At 37.6% G+C, this 20,197-nt stretch overlaps 1 protein-coding gene across 3 annotated transcripts in view; it reads left to right on the forward strand.

Annotated features, from left to right (window-relative positions):
- Positions 1 to 20,197, forward strand: part of LOC122171265 — a 44,055-nt gene that overhangs the window by 10,523 nt on the left and 13,335 nt on the right. For all 3 annotated transcript variants that reach the window (XR_006171941.1, XR_006171942.1, XM_042838689.1), the window contains exons 3-6: positions 2,814 to 2,938; positions 7,194 to 7,282; positions 7,646 to 7,722; positions 11,408 to 11,551. Coding sequence is in view for 1 of the 3 variants with exons in the window: in XM_042838689.1 (XP_042694623.1) it covers positions 2,814 to 2,938; positions 7,194 to 7,282; positions 7,646 to 7,722; positions 11,408 to 11,551 (435 nt within the window). In the remaining 2 variants the exon portion in view is untranslated. The remainder of the gene's footprint in view (positions 1 to 2,813; positions 2,939 to 7,193; positions 7,283 to 7,645; positions 7,723 to 11,407; positions 11,552 to 20,197) is intronic.

Here is a 20,197-nt window from a genome sequence, read left to right on the forward strand (position 1 = left end):
TGATTGATGTCCAGCAAAGTGGCTGTAATTTTGTTGTATCATACTCTGCTTTCTGAAAGAGCACTGGTCTTTATTTTGAAGTAACCTTGTACCGTGGAATAGGGAGAAAGAACAAACAGGGAAAAATGGATCGGAGGCATCTTTGGCCATTTACTTCACAGATGCATTGTTTGTAGTTCCTTCTGTTCCCCATTAATTTTGTTTTTGTTGTTAGAGGTCTCCATGCTTTAAAGGCGAGAATAACCAACAACTTAATTGTAGGACAGTAAACATATAGGAATATAAATAACATACTACAGTGTTTTTAATGTTTTAAATTGTTGTTATGTAAAATTGGATTTATTTTTCTTCCAGCTGAGTTTTTAATGCAAATCTCTATCTGTAACCGATGTGAAGTTGGGCCGTTCACAGTCTTTAACTATGAGCTCTGCAAGGTCTATTGTTGATGACGTGGCAGTTCACAGCACCTTCCTTGTGTGGGAGTTAAACTTAAGTAGCTCTCCCTGCAGCTATTTAGAGCTAACATGCATTTCTTGCCTTGGGTTGTTTGGGATTTGGCCAGCTCTCCTCTGTTCCTGGCACCTCAGCAACAGTGTATCATGCATGCTGCTGGGGCAGTTTTCTTCTTGTAGCCTTTGGGTACAGTGACTATTCTTGTGTCTGAGTAGTTGCTGCAGTTTCCATTGGGCAGTGGAATCCTGGAGTCTCAGTGGGATATAGATGCTCTGTGGCAATGACTGGCTGTTTTTATAAATTGGAATATACAATAGAAAGCAAGAACAGTCATGGGATCAGACTTGTAGATCTGAGTGAAAGGAGAGTTATCTCCATTTCACAGGATTTTCCTTTAAGCAGCAATTTCCAGGGATTTCCTGAAAGTAGGGTTTATGTTTGACAGAATAGAGATTACTCACTGGGTTGGATTAATGTAGGTTTGATCAGGTGTATGAAGTTCTGATGTTGCTGATCAACCGGGGGGGGGGGGAGGAGGCTAACCCCACCTGCAACTTTACTCGTTGGTTTCTCTGATTCACAGGTATTTCTTGGGCAATACTGAGCATGAATTTTAGTTAACTCCAAAAACTAGCTCAGTTATGCCTCTCAGTGGTTTAACTGTTGCATTTCATGCTAATGCAAATAGAGAATTCTAGAGAAGTTTAATGGATTTGTGCAATATTCTTTCATCACTCATTGCAATAACTAATCTAAGTCATTGCAGTAACTAACATAATAATCAGAAACATTACCAATATTGTGAAATATTATAAAACGGATAAAAAACTTGTTAACAATATACTTTACAACCACTTCTGAGATTTCCTTTTGCCTGAGTTGAATTCCCCGTGTCTTTTGTTCTTTATGTTGAAGCTGTTTTCATCTGGCTTCCTGCTGTAATTTTTAGCGTTAGGTTATTCTGACCCACAGATGAAATAAACTTCTAGTATATCTGTGCTGCTTAAAAATGGCAGGCCTGAAAGACTGGGTAAATGTGAAATTCACACTGCAATCCGTTTTAGTTTCTAATTTTTTAGGATTCTAATTTGGATCTCTGCATTTTATTCATTTGCTAACTGTTTTGATGTATCCGAGCATTTCTTCCCCTTTCATTTCACCCATCAAACTCATGCCCTGTTGCAAGTCACCATAAAATGGCATTTCCTCAGGAAGCCAGGCTAACCCACTTTAATCAAGTGATTTACGTGGTTCAAGAAGCGATTGTTTTTCTCCTGATTTGAAGTTTAATACGTGCAGGGGTAATAAAACGCGTGCTTTTCTATGGCCTTATTAACCCTGAAGTGTGAATGACAGCAATTAAAAACTGTATCTTAAATTTCTTGTCACCTGTGTGACTGGAACTGCAGTTGTAAAGGATGGGGTTACCCCTGTAGCAGCTCACTGCTGCTACTAGAGGAGATCTGTATTGATCTTCTTTCATCACTTTCCTTGTGCCATCTTTTTGGGCCTTCTCTTGAGTAAGTACAAATGCTAAAGTTTCCAAAAATTGACACAGGAAAAAAAAAAAAGAAATAAGGGTCACTTTTTTCGGAGTAACTTGTAGATGCAGGGAGTGCCATTGCTGAGGAGAAGGTGGGTGTGAGTGAGATTGTGTGGTTCAGATTGGGGCAGAAGGCAGAAATTCCATAGAAATGGAATTACAGAAGAGTATGCATCCTATATTGGAGGAATAGGAATTTCTATGTTTATTCCTCCAATATAGGATGCATACTCTTCTGTAATCCTGACTTTTGTTAGTAGCACAATCCTGAAATTTTATTGTGGTGCTCTATTTTTCCCTGAAAACATGGAAATTGCTGAAAACATTAGAAGTTTTCTTTTGCTGTTCCTATCCAGTGCATATTGTATGTGCAAGAAACATGAACAGTGGGCAGAAGAATGCTTGTTTAGAGGAAGAACTATTTAAGCATGCAGTTCATTTCTCAGTTTATCCAGGTCCTGTGATCAGATTGGTTCCTAGAGATAATTACAGATAAGAACTGATATGGCAAATGTTAACAAATATGATAAATGACCAGTAGGTGCTCAGTACCTATTGTGGCATAGCCATGAAGTAGGTGGTTACAAACTTCTAAGTTGGAGAAACAACAAATATAGAAGTAGAGAGGGGGGAAAAACACTGCTTTAATCTGAATTGAAATTAATAGTATACTTACGTTTTTCCAATACAAAATATTTCAGACTTTGCAAGAATCTCAGAAGTAGGGCACTGATTTATTTTAGCTTTATTGTTTTTTGGGGGGATTTAATGAGAAAAATAAATCCTGTAATATTTTGCATTTCCCTTTTCTCAATAGTTTTCTGCTCGATCACAGCCATGATGGCGTTGCACTCAGCACCGATGATTACTTTCGTCAACAAGATGGATATACATATAATGCTGCTCAGCTGGGGGATGCCCATGACTGGAACCAGAAGAGAGGTTTGAATGAAATGAAATTCTATTAAATCACTCTTCTATTTAGAAAACAGAAGTAAAGCCTAACGTGTGTGCTAATACTATATATGAGATGAGGCATGTATGTGTGTGTGGAAGTGTAGGAGTGTGTGTATATAAATAAAACTGTCAGAGTATACATATTTGTATCTTAATGTTATATTTTAATCAGTATTTAAACTTGTATTGGATTTTGAAATTGCAGAAGTGTAAATTCTAAGGGCAAAATCTCTTCTGTATGTTCTGATCTACTGATATGTTACATCTGAGACTAATATCCTTGTGTCTGAATTGAGCATCTTTTGCTGGCGTCAGCAGTGTCCTGTTTTTTCCAGAGTCTTGCCTGATCTGAGGTTTGTCCAAGATTTGTGGAAGAGTTTTTCTGAGGAAAACTTCAGTTTTCTTTTGTGGGTTAACACTTTCATAAAGCAAATTACACCTAGCAGTTAAGGACTGAGTTTAACTGGTAGAGAAGTAGGTACCCAAGGTACATCCAAGGAGGATGGGAGACAGGCTGATTCTCACCCTTTCTGTAGTAGTTTTATAAGAATCTCTGTACATGTTTGATTCACTCCAAGGATAGGACAAACCTTTGCATGCAGATTAAGACGTTGCAGAGTGAGATTAAACAGAAGCTTCCTGCAAGAGGAATGAATCCTTCTTTGCATCAAAAGTTATGGAGAACCCAAGGAAAAAGATGTCTGCAGGACAGTGCAAATATTTTCCCCTTTTCTTCCATTCTCACCCTAATAAAAATTTTATGATGCACTGGGGAAAAGTTACAAGTGAACAGTGAAGAATTTTTTTTGAGCAGTTATTGGAATTATAAAACTTGTAAGAAGCCCTTTTGACATTGCATTGCAGCATTATCAGCATTTCAAAGGAAGTTACGAGTTGGCTGGGGAGCAGAAAAGCTGATCAGATTGAGTGACTGTGTGAGGGATTTAGGTGAACAGGATTTAAAACTCTTGAATGTTTACAAGACAGTGAATTACGTATCCTTGATAACAAAGCACATTCACATTTAATTTGTAGGTTGGGGGATCAAGTGCACAAATACAGCAAATGCTGGAATTAATTTGCCATTGTGACTTCAATACAGTCTTTCTTCACAAGCTTTTGTAAATTTTGGCCCTTCGTTGGCAAATTGGTTATTCGCTCTATTAATCTTTGTATTCTTTATTAATCTTTCCTGAATGCCATCTTTCAGGGAAAAATCCTGAAGCCTGAATCACATCAGTCTGTCACTTGTGCAAGGTTAATGAAGCCAGAACAAAATATTGTTCAGTTTTCATGGCTTTCTCCACTGATTCTTAATGCTCTGATAGAACATACTTTAGCTTTTTTTTCTGCCTTCCTATGTGGTTACTTCCCAGCCTCTTTTCCTTTAGTTTCTTGTTTTATGGATTGATTTCATCAGGATAAATCCCTAGTTTTCAACAATAACTTAGTTGTTTTTTTTCTTCCTTTGGATACTTGCTTCATTCATTGTGCAGATTGAGCAGTGTTTGTTGAATGAGTACATATACAACAGATGTGTGTGTGTATATATATATATACTGAATAATCCTCAGTACTCACTGTGGATCTCTCGTTTCATTTGATATATACTGTTTCTGACTCAGTTTAGCAAGACATTATTAATTCTCTTGGAAACTTTTACAACACTATTCTTATTTTGAGTTTCAGTTATTTCAGTTCTGTCATCTAGTTCATCATCTTAAGTTCCATGTCAGCACTGGTGGTATTACATTATGAACTTTTTTTATTGGCAACCTAAGGCACAGTTGTTAAAATAACTTGCTATCTTGGATGCCAGGCTTGGCAATTTGAGCATTCTTTGGGAAGTGTAGTAGTAATAGAACTTCACATACTCAAATTTTCACTGTCTTCATATGAGTTCATATCACTTCTGTAAATGATATCTGTGACTTTCAAAACTGACAGCTAGAAAATGAAGATCAGGCAAAGTAGTGGCTACTTGGAATGTTCAGGAACATTCACCAGAAGACAATCCTTCTTCACTGGCAGTCATCCTGGCTTACCCATTACTTATCTTACAATTATCTCAAAAAAGAGGAATGCTGGAGTCATGCTGATGGTGTGGTACATACCCCTAACTCAATCCCAGAACAAGTCTGTGTGCTGAAAGACGTAGGAGACTATGAGAGGAAGTGATGCACAAGCACATATGTGAAGTTCAGTATGGTAACACATGTGTCCAGTAATTACTATGCAGCTAGCCTTGGATCATGCATTTCTGAAGGTACAGGGTTTTACTTTGCAGCCATGGTGCATTTTTTATCTCTTGTGGCCTTTTAATATGTTTTGAAAGGCAGACTAAACTCTTCTCTTTTTCTTGCAAGGTCTTTGAAATGTGAAATTATTGACATATTTGTAACTCAGATAATTAATACTGCTTAGAACTAAATAAAAGTTTATCTTAAGCTAATCTTTTTTTTTTTTTTTAAATCTGTAGTACCAGAGCAGTTGATTATTATTATTTTTTTAATGGAATTCATCTTTGTGAGATTTCTTTAAACAGCAAAATAATTATTCTTATGGTTTATGGTTTGACAGAGGTCTTACTTTAATTCTGAGATGCTTTAGAGTTATTGTTAGAGGCACTGAGGAATCTAATGCATGAATCTGATGTACTGTCACACATTAGAGATCTGCTTCTCCCTCTGGCTTAGTTTCAGGCTGCAGAAAGAACCTAATTCACAAAGTAGTCCTTTTCTAAAGATGTAAATGTAGTGTCCCTTTCTACAAAAGGCAGTGGAGACCTTCTTTTCAAATCACTAGGTGAAGGAAATTAAAACAATGAAAATTAAGGTAGAACATTGGTCTCAAAAGTGAGGTACTTCAGTACCCTCTCTAGGTACTGTTTTGTAGGAATTCTTTCTGCACTTCTGATGAGAATAGCTTAATTGCTATCCTAGTTTCTCTGAAGTAGGTGTAGATGTCAAGCTGATATGATTGTAGTACTTGTGTTTTTCAGTTGCTTGGGTAAGTCTCCTGTATACCATTATGCAGAAGCTGGTTGACATAATCATGCTTTTTAGATATGTTGTACAATCCCTTTCTTAAGCATACCTTTTTGTCCTCCAGAGACAAATCCTGGTAACGAGAGTTAGGAATCCTCACAAAATGCTTTCTGGGCTGACTGTGGGGGATGAGGGATTTAGAGGAATGAGTGCCTGATCTCAAGATCAGAGTTAGCTTTTGCCTTGGTTGCAACTAGAACAGAGTTGATTTTCCTCATAGTGGATGGCATGGTGCTGTGTTTTGGCTTCAGGAGAAAAACTGCTGGCTACACACTGATGTTCAAGTTGTTGCTGAGCAATGCTGTACCGAGCCAGGAGTGTTTCTGTTTTTCAGCTTCTCATACTGTCCTGCCAGTGAGGGGGCTGAGGGGTAGAAGGAGCTGGGAGGGGGGAGAGCCAGAACAGCTGACCTAAACCAGCTAAAGGGATCTTCCATACTGTATGGCATCGGGTGAGGAAACCATAACACCCATGGGAGCTGGCTGGGGAGGCAGGCGCTGCTGAGGCATTGACACTGGTTGTGGGTAGTGAGCTACTGTGTTGCACATCATTTGTTTTGTAAATATATGCATGTATGTATCATTATCATTACTATTATTTCTCTCTTTGTTTTAGTAAGCAGTTTTTATCTCAACCTGTGAGTTCTGTTGTTTTTTGTTTTTTTTTTTTATTTCTCTCCTCTGTCCCACTGGGACTGGGGAGAGTGAGTGAAAGGCTATGTAGTGTTTAGCTGTTTGCCAAGTTAAACCTCTACAGGTTTTTTAATGGATCTCACTAATATTTTGGATGTCTTTGTATGAATATTACATATTTCATGACGTTTTGTTGAGTAAGTGCACTACCTAGCCATAGGTCCCAGTTATGAATGCATCGTGCTGCTGGTGAAGTTGGAACCTGAATATGGTTTCATGCCAGGAGTCTCTTTAACACTCAACAGGGCACATACTTGGAGCAGCTCTGTCGTATTGTTTCAACAGTTCCCATTTAACCCTTTGTATCAATTCACCACTGCCTTGCTTCTATGTTCCTTGCTTCATTTCTCTTACCTATTTGCTCATGTTACTTTACATTTCCATCTCTACTTTTCATAGAACTGTGTGTTTCAATCAGACCAGATTAATGCAAAAACTTTCTTGCGTGTGTATTTGAATTATATAAAATTGCTTATTTACATGTAGTTTCTTTTGTTGCAGCCAAACAGGCGATGGAGCAGGGAAAATCTCCAGTTATAATAGACAACACTAATACTCAAGCCTGGGAGATGAAGCCATATGTGGAAGTGGTAGGTGTTATTCTGAAATTATACCATCTGTTACAGCTCTGTGAATTTACCTTCGTATGCAATGAGCTGGTCTGCTATGTGCAGAAACATCTTCCTTTCTTTGGTTTCTGAAGGGAGACTGCTTGTTGATGCAGTGAGGAAATGGTATGGCGATAGTCCAGAACGGTTTTAGGACAGATGTGATCTAATCTGCTGAGCCTGGACTGAAAGACAGGTTTGGGGCAAGTAAAATTCAGCGTGCTACAATGTATAGTTAACCACATTTGTTTATTGTAGTGGCCCATGAACTTCTTGTTATAGTTATTACTGTTCATATTTTATATAATACTACTCATATGAAACATTTTTCTTCGCTTGCTACAGGCTCTAGAAAAGGGATACAGAGTGGAGTTCCGTGAGCCAGATACTTGGTGGAAATTTGATCCTGAAGAATTGGAAAAGTAAGGTTTATTTTAGATAAATCATTGTATTTATTGCATCAAAAGATATAAAGAAATTTGCCCATGTAAAAACATATAGGAAGTTTATATTTTATCCAGTGTCTTATACTGAAAATATAATTTAAGTATTTGTTTCAAATATGCATTTTGAGACACATTAGACTTGTGGATATCAAAATATTGTCTTGTTGATCCTAGAAGTCAATATTAAAACTTTCTTGGAAGCAAATTAGGAAGTGATCAGCTATTGTAGAAAGCGCTTCTGCTGTAATGAAAAACTGAAGTTATCCTGGGAAACTTGTTGCTACGAAACAGACAATAAATAGTTAGAATGTAAGAAGAAATTAAGAGTGCATCAATAGAAGTGCCTTATGTTTTCTTTCTTTAAATGTCTCTTCATCAGGGAACAGTAGTGCATTCCAATTCAGTACAGATTAAATAGAAAGTTTGTGTTTTAGGTTATTCTATCACAGGATTTTGTGAAACCATTTCTAATCTTCAGAGCATCTAGATCTTAGAGTATTAATTTGGACATAAGTTGTCGAGCCTGTGGGTTGTGAGAGTGCCTCAAAAGCTGTTGGTTATTCTTGGTAAATTTCTCTTTTGTCTCAGGCAGATCTTCTTTAGGAATCTGAGAGGTACCAGCTCAACTTAGGGGACTTTCAGTGTTTGAAATGCAATTTAATACTATCATGGCTGATAAAGTGTTCTCTTACTGTTCATGATTTTGTTTGTCTCCAGGTGACTTGGTTTATCATTATTTCGGCTTTGTAAAATAGCCTCTACAAAACACCACGTGTGTAATACCTGTCTTACTGACTGAGACTTCATTTTTTTTGTGTGTTCTTGATAAATCTAAAATTTTCTTCTTTTAGTCCTAAGCTACTTGTGATTTATTGTTAGGGATGGAGTCTCTCTCTTTGAGATGAGTTCTAATAAATTTTTCTAGTTTATGATACAGCACTGCAAAGTTAGGAAGGAAGCTGTTACAGTAATCAGGCATTTCTAAGATGTTCAGTGTGAGATTTCCTTTTTATGAGACAAACTAGAATTTTCTAGGAAAATGGGTGTTTTCTCATGAATACGTAACAAAGTTAAAGCAAAAAGGGAAATGTTATTGTTATCATTGGATTTCCTTGTCTGGTCATTAATTGTAAGACCAAAATTTTTATCCCTAACAAAATGAAAGGAAAGGCCTTGAACTATGAAGTGATTTTACCTTGTGAGTTTTCTGGAACTTTTTTGGCAAATCCAGTTGCTTTATGTATTTGAATAGATGTGCATGGCCAGTAAACTTTGTTTATTGGGACTTTAGGAAAAGTGGTGATGTGGTATTTTATTTTGCAAGTTCATGTTGTTGTTTTCCCTATTTAGTGTATTTAGGAAATAGATGATAGGAGTTACTGTAGTTTGGGGATTTTCCCCTTACATTGAGCTCGACATTTTGTGCACTACCTGGGTAAACACTGCCCTAGTCATAAATCCAGAGAACCTATTAATTGTCTGGAGTCATGCATTCTGATCCTACGTCACTATTTACAATCTTTGTTTCTGCTGTTTGGAATAAAACCAAGCTGGCTTGTACTTTACCTAGCCAAAGTATTTTGAATATATCCTTCTTTTTTTTCTCTTTTCCCTCCCTTCTCCCTCCCCTCTTTTTTTTTTTTTGGTGGCACTGTCTGATAGAATTGTTCATAACATTTATTCAGTACTAGATTGTCCTGATATTCTAGGAGTCTTGTGTTTTTCTAGATACCTTTATTAAGTCATTTCTGCCACAGCCTAGTGTTTAAGAAATAAGAGCAAAGCCTTACTGAAAGGAAAAGAGACTAATTGAGGCTAGGTGAATGCCTGATGTCAGGAACATGATAAATGTGCATTCAGTGTCTTCTTCCTCATGTTGATGAGGTACATGTTGTCTTTAGACTCACTTGTGTGTGATTTTTTTGCTTCTAGTTTAGTGTTCTTCACATAGCTTGTGGAAACATCTTGACTTCCCATGTGTGTCTTGTGGCAGTGCTTAAGACATGTTACTAAGTTTTTAGACCCCTTATGTAAAGGATTTTGTACTTCCAGATGTAATTTTTAGGTAATTCTGAAAACTGCAAGTCGGAACAAACAAGTGGCACATTGGTTGAAGAGAGATGTTTTAAGAGCTTACTTAGCAGTGGATGAAAACATTACCCTCTTTCAGAGAGCTTTTATGATTTCTGAGTAGGAGGCAGAACATGGAGGTGTGCGTTTGATTCAGACTTCTGGCAAATAACAGGTATCCTGTCAAAGCAGTAGTTGAGGATAGATGTCAAAGTTTACCTGCTGAATATATAAACAGAAGTGAAAAGCAAGCAAATGAAATATATTCATTTTTCTTCAGTGTGATCATAGAACTGCAGTTTGGCACTGACTTCATTGAACTTGTGCTGATGTTTTATTTTTTATTTTTAGGTAGTAATATCTATGTAGTATTATTTTATCAATAGATTGGGGTGCTCTGCGTGGCAAGATTCTTCTAATGTAGAAGCTTTTAATAGTGACAGAAACTGGCTGTTATCAACAGATAAAGCTTTCAAAGTGTAACTGTCTGCTAGGAGATATTGCTGGTACATGTGTTGGTGAAGGACGAGATGCCTTTATGTTCCTTTGGTGTAGCCAGGCTGCCAAAAAGATTAGGGAAGACATACCAAAGGAGGATGTGCTGTCTTGGTCTTTTTCTAGAGTCAGTTCTGTTGCAGTGCTGGTTATTCTCTGACACTCAGTTTGTGCATTAACCTCATTGCTGTGTTTTTAGGGGAGGCTGAAATTCTATTAATGTGAGTTTTGAGTTGTTATTCCATAGGTGCTGAGGAAATAGAAGCATTACAATGTAATTTCTAGTGTCTCAGGTTCTTAATAGGCCCAGTTCTCTCTGGAAGCTGTGGTTGTTCACTGCTGCAAGAACAGGTTGTTTCTTTTGGCTGCTTTGATGCTTTCCCTTATCTGCCTTATCTGTCCTTTTTGTGTCTATTTCTAAATTTGAAACAAGTATCAATAAAAATAGTAGATACAAGTATGAGCATGCACTGCTTGTTTTGAAAAATAATTTTAAAATGTTTCTCTTCATTTCCCTTAGTTTCATTGATGAGAAAATATTCTGTCTCTAAGTCTTGAAATCATATAGTTCCATTTCTGATGCTAGTTTATTTTCCCAAATAATAGAGTAATAGTCTATAAGGCATTAATCTCTCTTCTCGTTAGCTAGTATACAATATGAAATCTTAAGAATAAATAGGAACAAAAATGTTTCTAGGGCTGCTTAGGTATGCTGTCCTGGTGAATAACAGCAGATTTCTTTATAAAGAAGAATGGCTGCATTGTTCTCTGGTACTTAGTGCTTTCAGTGGTGAATTATTAAAAATAAAATAAGCATTAATGCAAATTGAATACTGAGAGAATTAGAATAGAGTGTAAAAAAGTTTAAATTTGAAATGCTATAAAGTTTTAAATTAAAATTTATGCAATCACTTGACTCAGTTGTATGTATGTTTTTCAATTATGTAAAGATTACTGCTAAGAAATACAGGAAAATACATCTGGTTCTTTTAGAAATGAGAAGCAAGGAGAAAAATTGTGAAATAAGTTTTTTTTTTTCTTACAGACTGTAAACATAATCATACCAGGCAATTCATTTAAATTTTTATTTTTGTAGGAGGAATAAACATGGGGTCACTCGTGAGAAGATTGCTCAGATGTTGGAACGATACGAATATCAAATATCCATTCCTGTTGTCATGAATTCAGAGTTACCTCCTCACAAACACACACAGAGGCCACTTCTGCAGCGAAGACATAGGTGGGGAGGCAATACAGACTCATGGAATTCTTTCAGTGTTTCCAGTAGCCGATAACACAGTTGCAGTCAGTGATAAAAATCTGTTACTTCCCCTTCTAAAAAACGTCACCACCTCCAATAAACCAGTGGATTTTCTGGTTTAAATAGGCCTGGTTCGAGACCATTTCTTTCTGGAGGTTGTTCCTTTAGTGGACTTTCATGTAAATAAAATTGTACATTAAATGTTTTTAAAAGCTATATTTATTACAGTTGTAATAAGTTTGATTTCAGTAAAATATTTGATACGAGGCGTAGCATAGTCTTTCTACAGAAACCTAAGACAAAGATGTTTTCATACAACAAATAACTGTACAGAAGGTTTTCTTTAAAGAAGGTCCTGTTAGATATCTTTGGAAACTCAGTCCCGAAAGAAGAGATTATTTATGTATTAATCAATTTTAATGATTCTCATTATCTTTGATGAGACTTTGTTTTTTTAAAAACAACGATGTCTCGGGTTGTGCTTATGTTTAACTGGTAGATATTGCCAAAAGCTGTTGGCAAAAAGAAGGCATGTATTTTGTGGTTCATCTCAGAAGCTCCCCTCAGCTGAAGCAACAGTATTCACCAGCCTTAAACTCTGTGACCTCGATTTCTTTTTTAATTTATTTATTCATTTCTCAACAGCAGATTATAGAATACGATGGTGTCTGCACACCATTGACCTTTTTGTGTCTAAAAAACCTAAATTTTATCACTGCAGGCGGAATTCATCAAGTCTTTCTTAGCCCATTTCTTTCATCTAAAAATGAAGCATTTAATTAAGCTGTCAGATCTCATCAGTTGGGGTGCATCCATTCAATGCAAGTAATGGGTATACCTCTGTAGAACTATATTGTGCTCTTTGGCACAGCCAACGTGATCTGTTCAGCACATAACAGCAAAAGAGCCAGCATGGAGATAGACTGATTTATTACTTTTTTTTTTTTTTTTTTTTGCTTAAAACCTGATAAATTCATAAGCTTTCACTTGCTTGCTTTCTAACTGCTTTCTGTATTAATAAAATATATTTGTCTTCAGTGTTGTTTTAGTAATTCAGTGCAAGTTTTTTATTCTTAAGCTTTTATGCAGACGAGCGCTGCTGTGAACCTGTTGGCTGAAACAACTCTTCAGCTCTGACTGTGTTTGATTTTCTAAAACACTGACTGAGTACATCTTGAAGGCTTGTGAAGAGTATGAGAACCTAGCTCAAACAATTCTGTTGTCTGTTTTGTTATTATTACAATGTAATAGTCATCAGAATTTGGAGAATGGTGAAGCCAGCATGGTTTCCATTTTTTACTTATAGACAGTGTGTCATAGGGGCGCTACAAGGTGCTTTGTCTTTAAAGTCTGAATAACAAAACCTGAAAATCCAGGTGTGTAACAAAGTATCTTTCTGTGGTTTTTCACAACTACTGTGCAAGTCTACATTTGTACAATTTAACCCGTGTCAAGAATAATATTTTTCTAAGGGATTTGATTAACTGTAGGAGTTGAAGTGTGCAGTTTCACATTTAAATATTGCTGTAATGATTTGAACAATAATGCAAGTAGTGCATGGATTCTTAATATATTGAACCATGTATACTTTTTTTTTTTTTAAAAAAAAAAGCTCTCACTTGTTATTTAACATTGATACCAATTGTGTTACTATATCTTAATTTCCATGGTCACCTTTTCCCTCTCTCAAGAGAATTGTGGAAATAATTGTCAATGATCCGTAATGCTTTAATTATCTCCATGGTTTTATATTTCAGTATAAAAGTACACTTCAAATTAGAAGTTTAATTTTTTTTTGAGAGAGAGACTCATCTAATTTATTCACGTGATCTGTGGTACCTTAAACCATGATAAAGGGAGGAAGTAAAGTGCTGTTCACCGAGCGTGCTCAGATATTACCAAAAGGTAATCAGTGAAAAAGTACTGTAAAAAAAAGGTAACCATCTTCAGTTTTTAAAGGAAATGGGCTTTTTTTAAAAGCAGTTTTTAGTTGACACTGAAGTTCTCTCTAACTGAAAGTTTGGATTTAAGTAGACATGAATTATTACTGCTTTAAAAGGATGGAGCATTTCCATGTTTTAATGCTTTAATAAATTGTTGTGGATGGGGAGCAGTTCTGACATGCAGAGGCGTGTTGATCAGCATAGGCTTGCTGTTTGCAAAAGACACATAACAAGAACAGAGTGCTTTGCAACTTGTCACAGAATCAAAGAGTTGTTGGAAACTGCTTAATCTGTAATACTGTATTCCAAGGTAAGTGCAGCGACATAACAGGTAAAAACACAATTGTTGTTTTACAGTACGTTCATGTTTTGTGGGGGTCTCACGTTTGTGGTTTAAGCTACTAACTGCAAATGCATGCATCTGAGACAGAAGTTGCTTTCTTGTCACTGATGGCATATTATACTATGATATAAATATGGGAATAAAAATGAGGATATGAAATACACGTGCTGCAGGTGTTGAATTTCTCCTCGCAAGTGAGGAAAATGTCTTATTTTGCCAACAAGTACATACTAGAAATGTAAGGACTCTTTTCAGTTAGAACTCAGTTCCATTGGACTGGAAATCTAGTTATTTTTATTATCCAGCATAGTGTTTATGCAGTACACCTGTTGATTTGTCAGACATCACAGGTGCATTGCTGTTGTTTTCTTTTGGTTTTGATTTCTAGAGAATTGCTAGTTCACAGTATTTGATGAAATAGTGACAGAAATAGTAGGTAGAATGTAGAATGTTAGCGTAGCAAAGGCAGGTTCTGAGTATCTGCTGCATATTTCACACTAGTGAAGTGTTCGGTAAGTAAATTTAAACAGAAGAGTTCAGATGCTTAGCTGTAGTTTTACTTTCCTAATCATGACATTTAAATCAGTGAAACATGCATATTTTGTTAGCAGGCAGCTGATGTGTTGTTAATAAAGGGGCAGAAAAGCTCTAGTTTTACTGCTTGATCTAAACTTCTGTATCTTGATTTCCTGAAGTACTAAAAGTTTTGACAGATGATTTGATGTTACTTTTTCATTTACAGAAATAATAATAATAAACATCAGACCTAATGTAACAGCAGGTTTTTGGTTTTTTTTCAAATATGATGTTACATGGTGTCCTGTTAAGCCTTCTGTTCTGGTGGCTGTGCCCCTTTAGGTTCGTTCTAGTCTATTTTGCTGTGCTGGATACTTTAAGTTTGTTCTTTTTATTGTGGATTTTTTTTTTTTTTTTTCTTTTTTTCTTTTTTTCCAGTAAAGATGAAAGCCAGGGTTTTGTCTTACATTTTGTCTTACATGTTTTGTCTCCTGAAGCATTCTGCAGGGCTGGTACATTTTCGTTATTGCTCTATGGTAGATAACAGAAGATCGGGCTCTGTCTAGCTCATTTTTCTTTGATTGTTTTCTCTTTCCTGATGTAATTTAGAGTGTGTCAGTACTTCCTTTTTTTGAGCTGACCAATATAATTCATTTTCAATGAGCTGCAAAAAGAAATATTTTCATCATTTCGCATTTGTTGATGTTATACATGTCATTTGAACTCCTGCCTCCTTCCAGCAATCCAGTTAGTTGGAGGAAATTCTTTCCCTCTCTGCTGGTACATCATGAGATGTCTGTTGAGAATTGAGAATCCATGCAAAAGAAAAGAGACCTGTATTGCAACTCCTGGTAAGAATCAATGAGACAACATAGTGTTGAAATGCAGTTCATAAAATTGAAATCAGATGGTCAATTTAAAAGTACGGATGTTTTCTATAGATCTGATATGCGAGAATACTTTTCCTCAATGTTTCTTCAGTGACATTTTTCATTATTTTTTTTCACCATTGTTTCATTATTTTATCTTCTCATCCTTCCAAAACAAAAGCAAGGGCTGTATGGCTTTGCTGAAATACCATAATCTTTGTTAGATTTAAGCTCTATTTTATTTCCTAAATGAGAATCTGCTGATACATCAATTTAGGGTTTATGTTTTTCTCTGAGTAAGCTAACTGGCTTGGATAGCTGTAAATCAGCTTATATTCACTTCGCAGAAAAATATGGGCTTACATACACATGGCTGGTCTCTTCTCACTGGTGACAGGATGAGGGGAAATGGCCTCAAGTTGTGCCACGGTAAGTTTAGGTTGGATATCAGGGAAAGCTTCTTTACAGAAAGGGCTGTTAAGCACTGGCATAGGCTGCCCAGCGAGGTGGTTGAGTCACCATCCCTGGATGTGTTTAAAAACCATTTGGATGTGGTGCTCAGGGACATGATTTAGCAGAGGGTTGTTAGAGTTAGGGTAGGATGGTTAGGTGGTGGTTGGACTCGATGATCTTTAAGGTCTTTTCCAACCTGAGCTGTTCTGTGATTCTGTATGGATAACATAGCTATTTTTAAGGTGTGTGGAAGATAAAGCAGTACATTATATAAGAGTTTATCGGGGTCACATCACTTACATTTTTATTTTTGTGGTAACAGAAAAGCAGCAAGTGATGTCCTTGGCTTTGGGTAGGCTGTGACAGATTGATCAAGAATAATAGAAGTATTGAGAAGTATGGCATCTGGAATGAGTCTTTGCATTTCTTTTTAGGTGAAAGAGCTATTTTCCCATTGAGATCTGCTCCTTCCTTTTTCAGATAGGTGATCCTTGACCTTGTAATGTGTACCTTACTGCTTCATAGTGCTCTAACTGCCATGTTCTGCTGAGTCAGGATGTGCTGTAACTATGAAGTAACTTTCTCAGCCCTACTTGCAGCCTTTTCAGTGGTGTTAAATATTTTTTTGCATCTTTGTCACATCTGCCCTTGAGCACCTCCTGGGGTGGTGACTCCACCATCTCCCTGGGCAGCCTGTTCCAACACCTCATCACTCTAAGAAGAAATTATTCCTCATATCCAACCTGACCCTCCCCTGGAGCAACTTAAAGCTGTTACCTCCCATCCTAATAGTTTACCAAACCTCTTTCCCACACACTGCTTGTACCGTGAACTCTCCAGTGGTTCATGGACATGCTTTGGAGTGGATTGGGTTATCTTACTTCTCCCCACTGAACTTTTTTCCTTGCAGTTTTACTCTGCTTGTGAGATGAATACATTGCTTTCCAAGATTCATGAAAACTAAAGTGTAGACATTGGATCTGAAGCCAGACAGGCATGCGTATCTGAGCTTCATTTGCAGAGCGTAGGTTAAACTGTTTGATACACACTCCAAATGTTCAGTGAGGTGTGCCTGAGAAAATATCAAAACTTTTTCACTTCATGAAATTTCAGATTTACAGGACTTCATAGCATTGTATATGGGATTATAAATAGCATTCTACATATGTGTATCTGGAAAACACAGCTGGAGCATTGGGTTCCATTCTGTATTTTTGTTTGGTTCCAGCAGTCTGGACTGAGTTCCTGTTTCTAATAATGAATACTGAAGTTACGTTCATCATGCTTTCTCTTTTTGTCCTGGATCTTGAAGAAAGGCTTTGTTGTGAGTAGATAACTGACTATGGTATAACTGTTCTGTAGGGAAGTGAGTTGTAAAGAGATTAAATGAGTTGATTTTTTTTAATTGTTGATTTTGTGGTGTTCATGTTGAGGATGTGCAGCTTTGAGATCCTTGCTATGAGTAAGATGTGATACAGGAGTGAGTAGAGCACAGGGTTCTGAGGCAGAGTGCTTCAACCTGCAGCATGGTGCACAAGGAGAACCTGTGAGGAGTGGGGTTGTTCAGCCTGAAGAAGACGATGCTGGGGCTGAGACAGCTTGGTGTGGGCTTCAACTTCCTAATGGGAGGCTGTGAGGCTGGAGCCAGGCTCTTATCGGATGAGAAACAACTGATAGAGGTTACAGCATGGGAAATTCTGGTTAGATCTTATGGGAAAATTAAAAAACAAAAACCAAACTCGCATGATGTTGGTCAGACAGTGGCGGAGGTTCCCCGGAGGCTGTGTAATGCCTGTTCTTGAAACATTGCAACTTGTCTGGGCAAGGCAAGTTTGAGCAACTAGATCTAAGCTGGTGTTGCTTTGAGCAGATGATGGACCCTGTGATCTCCAGAGGCTATTTCTAGCATAAATTACTTATCAAAAGAGTATTTATCTAGTATCTAACAGAGAATACTTCTCAATCACCAGCTGCATTGCTGCCTTGGTGGTGGTATGGCAGTAGAGGATGAGCCTTCCCATCGTTACATTTTGTTGTTGTGTAGCAAATGGCAGCAGGGGGGCAGTCTGACATAGAAATGCAGATGAAGCAAAGGTGGCACTGAATTCCTCCATGAGGAAAAAACGGCACCCACTGACTGCTTTAGACATAGACATATCTATGGAGACCAAACAGTGGATGTGAGCACAGTGAGGTGGTGGGCGCTGTGTTGCAGCAGTGGCAGCAGTGGCAGTGTGTCACCTCTATTGGTGCGGGTTTTTATGAGCGCTTTTTTTACTGCTGACAAAAATGCAGAGCTAATAGTGGTAATTATCATAGAATCATAGAATCAAAGAATCACAAGGTTGGAAGGGACCTACAAGACCATCAAGTCCAACCGTCTTCCCATCACCATTGCTACCATAAGCACTAAACCAGATCTCACAGCTCCTCATCAGACGCCTCTTGAACACTGCCAGGGACGGCGACTCCACCACCTCCCTGGGCAGCCATTCCAGTGCCTGACCACTCTGACCACTGACGCCTCATTGCACCTTTGTTGCTTCCTTATTATTAGGGGGAATGGTTTTAAACTGAGACAGGAGGTTTAGGTTAGGTAGCAGGAGGAAGTTTTTCACACAGAGGGTGGTGAGGCACTGGAACAGGTTGCCCAAGGAGGTTGTGGATGCCCCATCCCTGGAGGAATTCAAGGCCAGGCTGGATGTGGCTCTGGGCAGCCTGGTCTGCTGGTTGGTGACCCTGCACATAGCAGGGGGATTGAAACTGGATGATGTTTGAGGTCCTTTTCAACCCAGGCCATTCTATGATTCTTATGCCCCTACTCATGATTCTCATCAGTTTGGTTTTCATTGTCTTATGTCAAACTGCATTTTACATTTGGTTTGGTGTGATCATGCCCTGACAAAGAGCAGCCAACACTTTACTCTGTAAAAATCTGGTTTTGGCTTTAACACCTTTTTGTTGTGTTTGCTTATGACTAAGTTCTGGTTTTGGTGGTTGTTACCTTTGTGTTCAGGTGTGATAGTGATACATCACCATACATATTTCTCTATTCTCTGGTAAGAAATAGTGTTTTTTTTTGTTAATTTACTTCAAGTAGTCTTTGCTTCAGCTGATGGTTTCCAGCCTGGGTTGCCAGCTTTGGAGTGAAATGTGCTCTGCTGTTACAGTGCTTAGGATTTAATCAGAACTGATTGCTTTGTATCCAGATATGTATATTTAATGATAGTTTGCTCAAAAACATTATACAGAGCAGATTGCTCATTGCCAGGGAAAGTGGGATTTTTCCATCCTGTTTTAGAAAGTGTTCTAAAAGCCTCATACAGAGATTTCTTCATGTCAATAGCAAATCAGGAAGGAGTGCTGCACAGCAGATTGCACTGAACTTTAACTAGTACATGTTTGACTACATGTGTCTTCAAACAGCTTTTCAATATAGTGTATTTGTTGTCTAGCCTGGATTCATTTTGAACAGGTTGTCTTCATGGTTAAGCTGTTATCACACAAGTAATAGAACTTATCTTAGAATGTTATTGGACTTGAGAACATGGTTCCTGTTGTATTTCCAGGTGGTAGTGTTGGCAGCTGCTTCAATACAGAATTTTCCCAGAGGGAGCTTAAGTGGAAATTGATTATTTGAGCCTTCGTGAATAAGAAGAGTGATAATTTTCTATTGTTTTTTGTTCTGGTTAGTATTTTGAGATGTCTGGTGAGATGTTTGTGGCACCTAAATGATGTTGAGAGTGGCTGTTTCACTTGTTCAGGAAGTAGATACTTGATACTGGGCAGAAATGCTCTCACGGTGTGTGTGTGCATGTGAATGTATCAATCAGTGCATTCAGGGTGGATTTCCTTAATGTTGTTCAACACGTTCCATGAAGAAATAGCCAGAGGAGAAGGAAAAGAGCTTTTTCTGTTGGAAGACAGGCACAGCTTTCATCAAGCAGGTAGGAAAGCGATCAGTATGATCACTACGCCCCAAATGGTGGAGTGAATGGACCATCATATGGAAGCTGAATTGCTGTGACTAGCACCTAAGGTAGGTGGAGTTTTTGATGGGTTTCAGTTGGTTGTTGTTGATTTCTTTACATGTTTTACTTCAAAGTAAACTTGCGTGCGTATTTGATTAAATGGACAGCTTCTAAAGACATGCTGTGATCAAACCTGTTGTGTGCTGTTCTCTGTGCTCTCTTTGGATCATTGTCTCCTGTGTCTGGATCAGAAATGTGATGGCTGGTTATGTAGTGCATGGAACCATATAAACAGCAGTCCTGTAGAGCAGTCAGAACTGGAGTAACTCTTTGAGCACTGTGACAGAATAGTGTATTTCATGAGGATGTAGTTTCCTTCTCACTGCTGTTGGGAAATGAAGAATAATAGAACCATAGAATAGCTCAGCTTGGAAGGGACCTTAAAGATCATCTAGTTCCAACCCTCTGCCATGCATAGAGTTACTTGAGATTGAACCCAGTTAGTAGGATTATTATTGGTTTGGGATGAG

Source organism: Centrocercus urophasianus, unplaced genomic scaffold, assembly GCF_019232065.1.
Source record: "Centrocercus urophasianus isolate 14NV4802_14NV808 unplaced genomic scaffold, USGS_Curo_1.0 seq_9, whole genome shotgun sequence".
Classification (NCBI taxonomy): domain Eukaryota; kingdom Metazoa; phylum Chordata; class Aves; order Galliformes; family Phasianidae; genus Centrocercus; species Centrocercus urophasianus.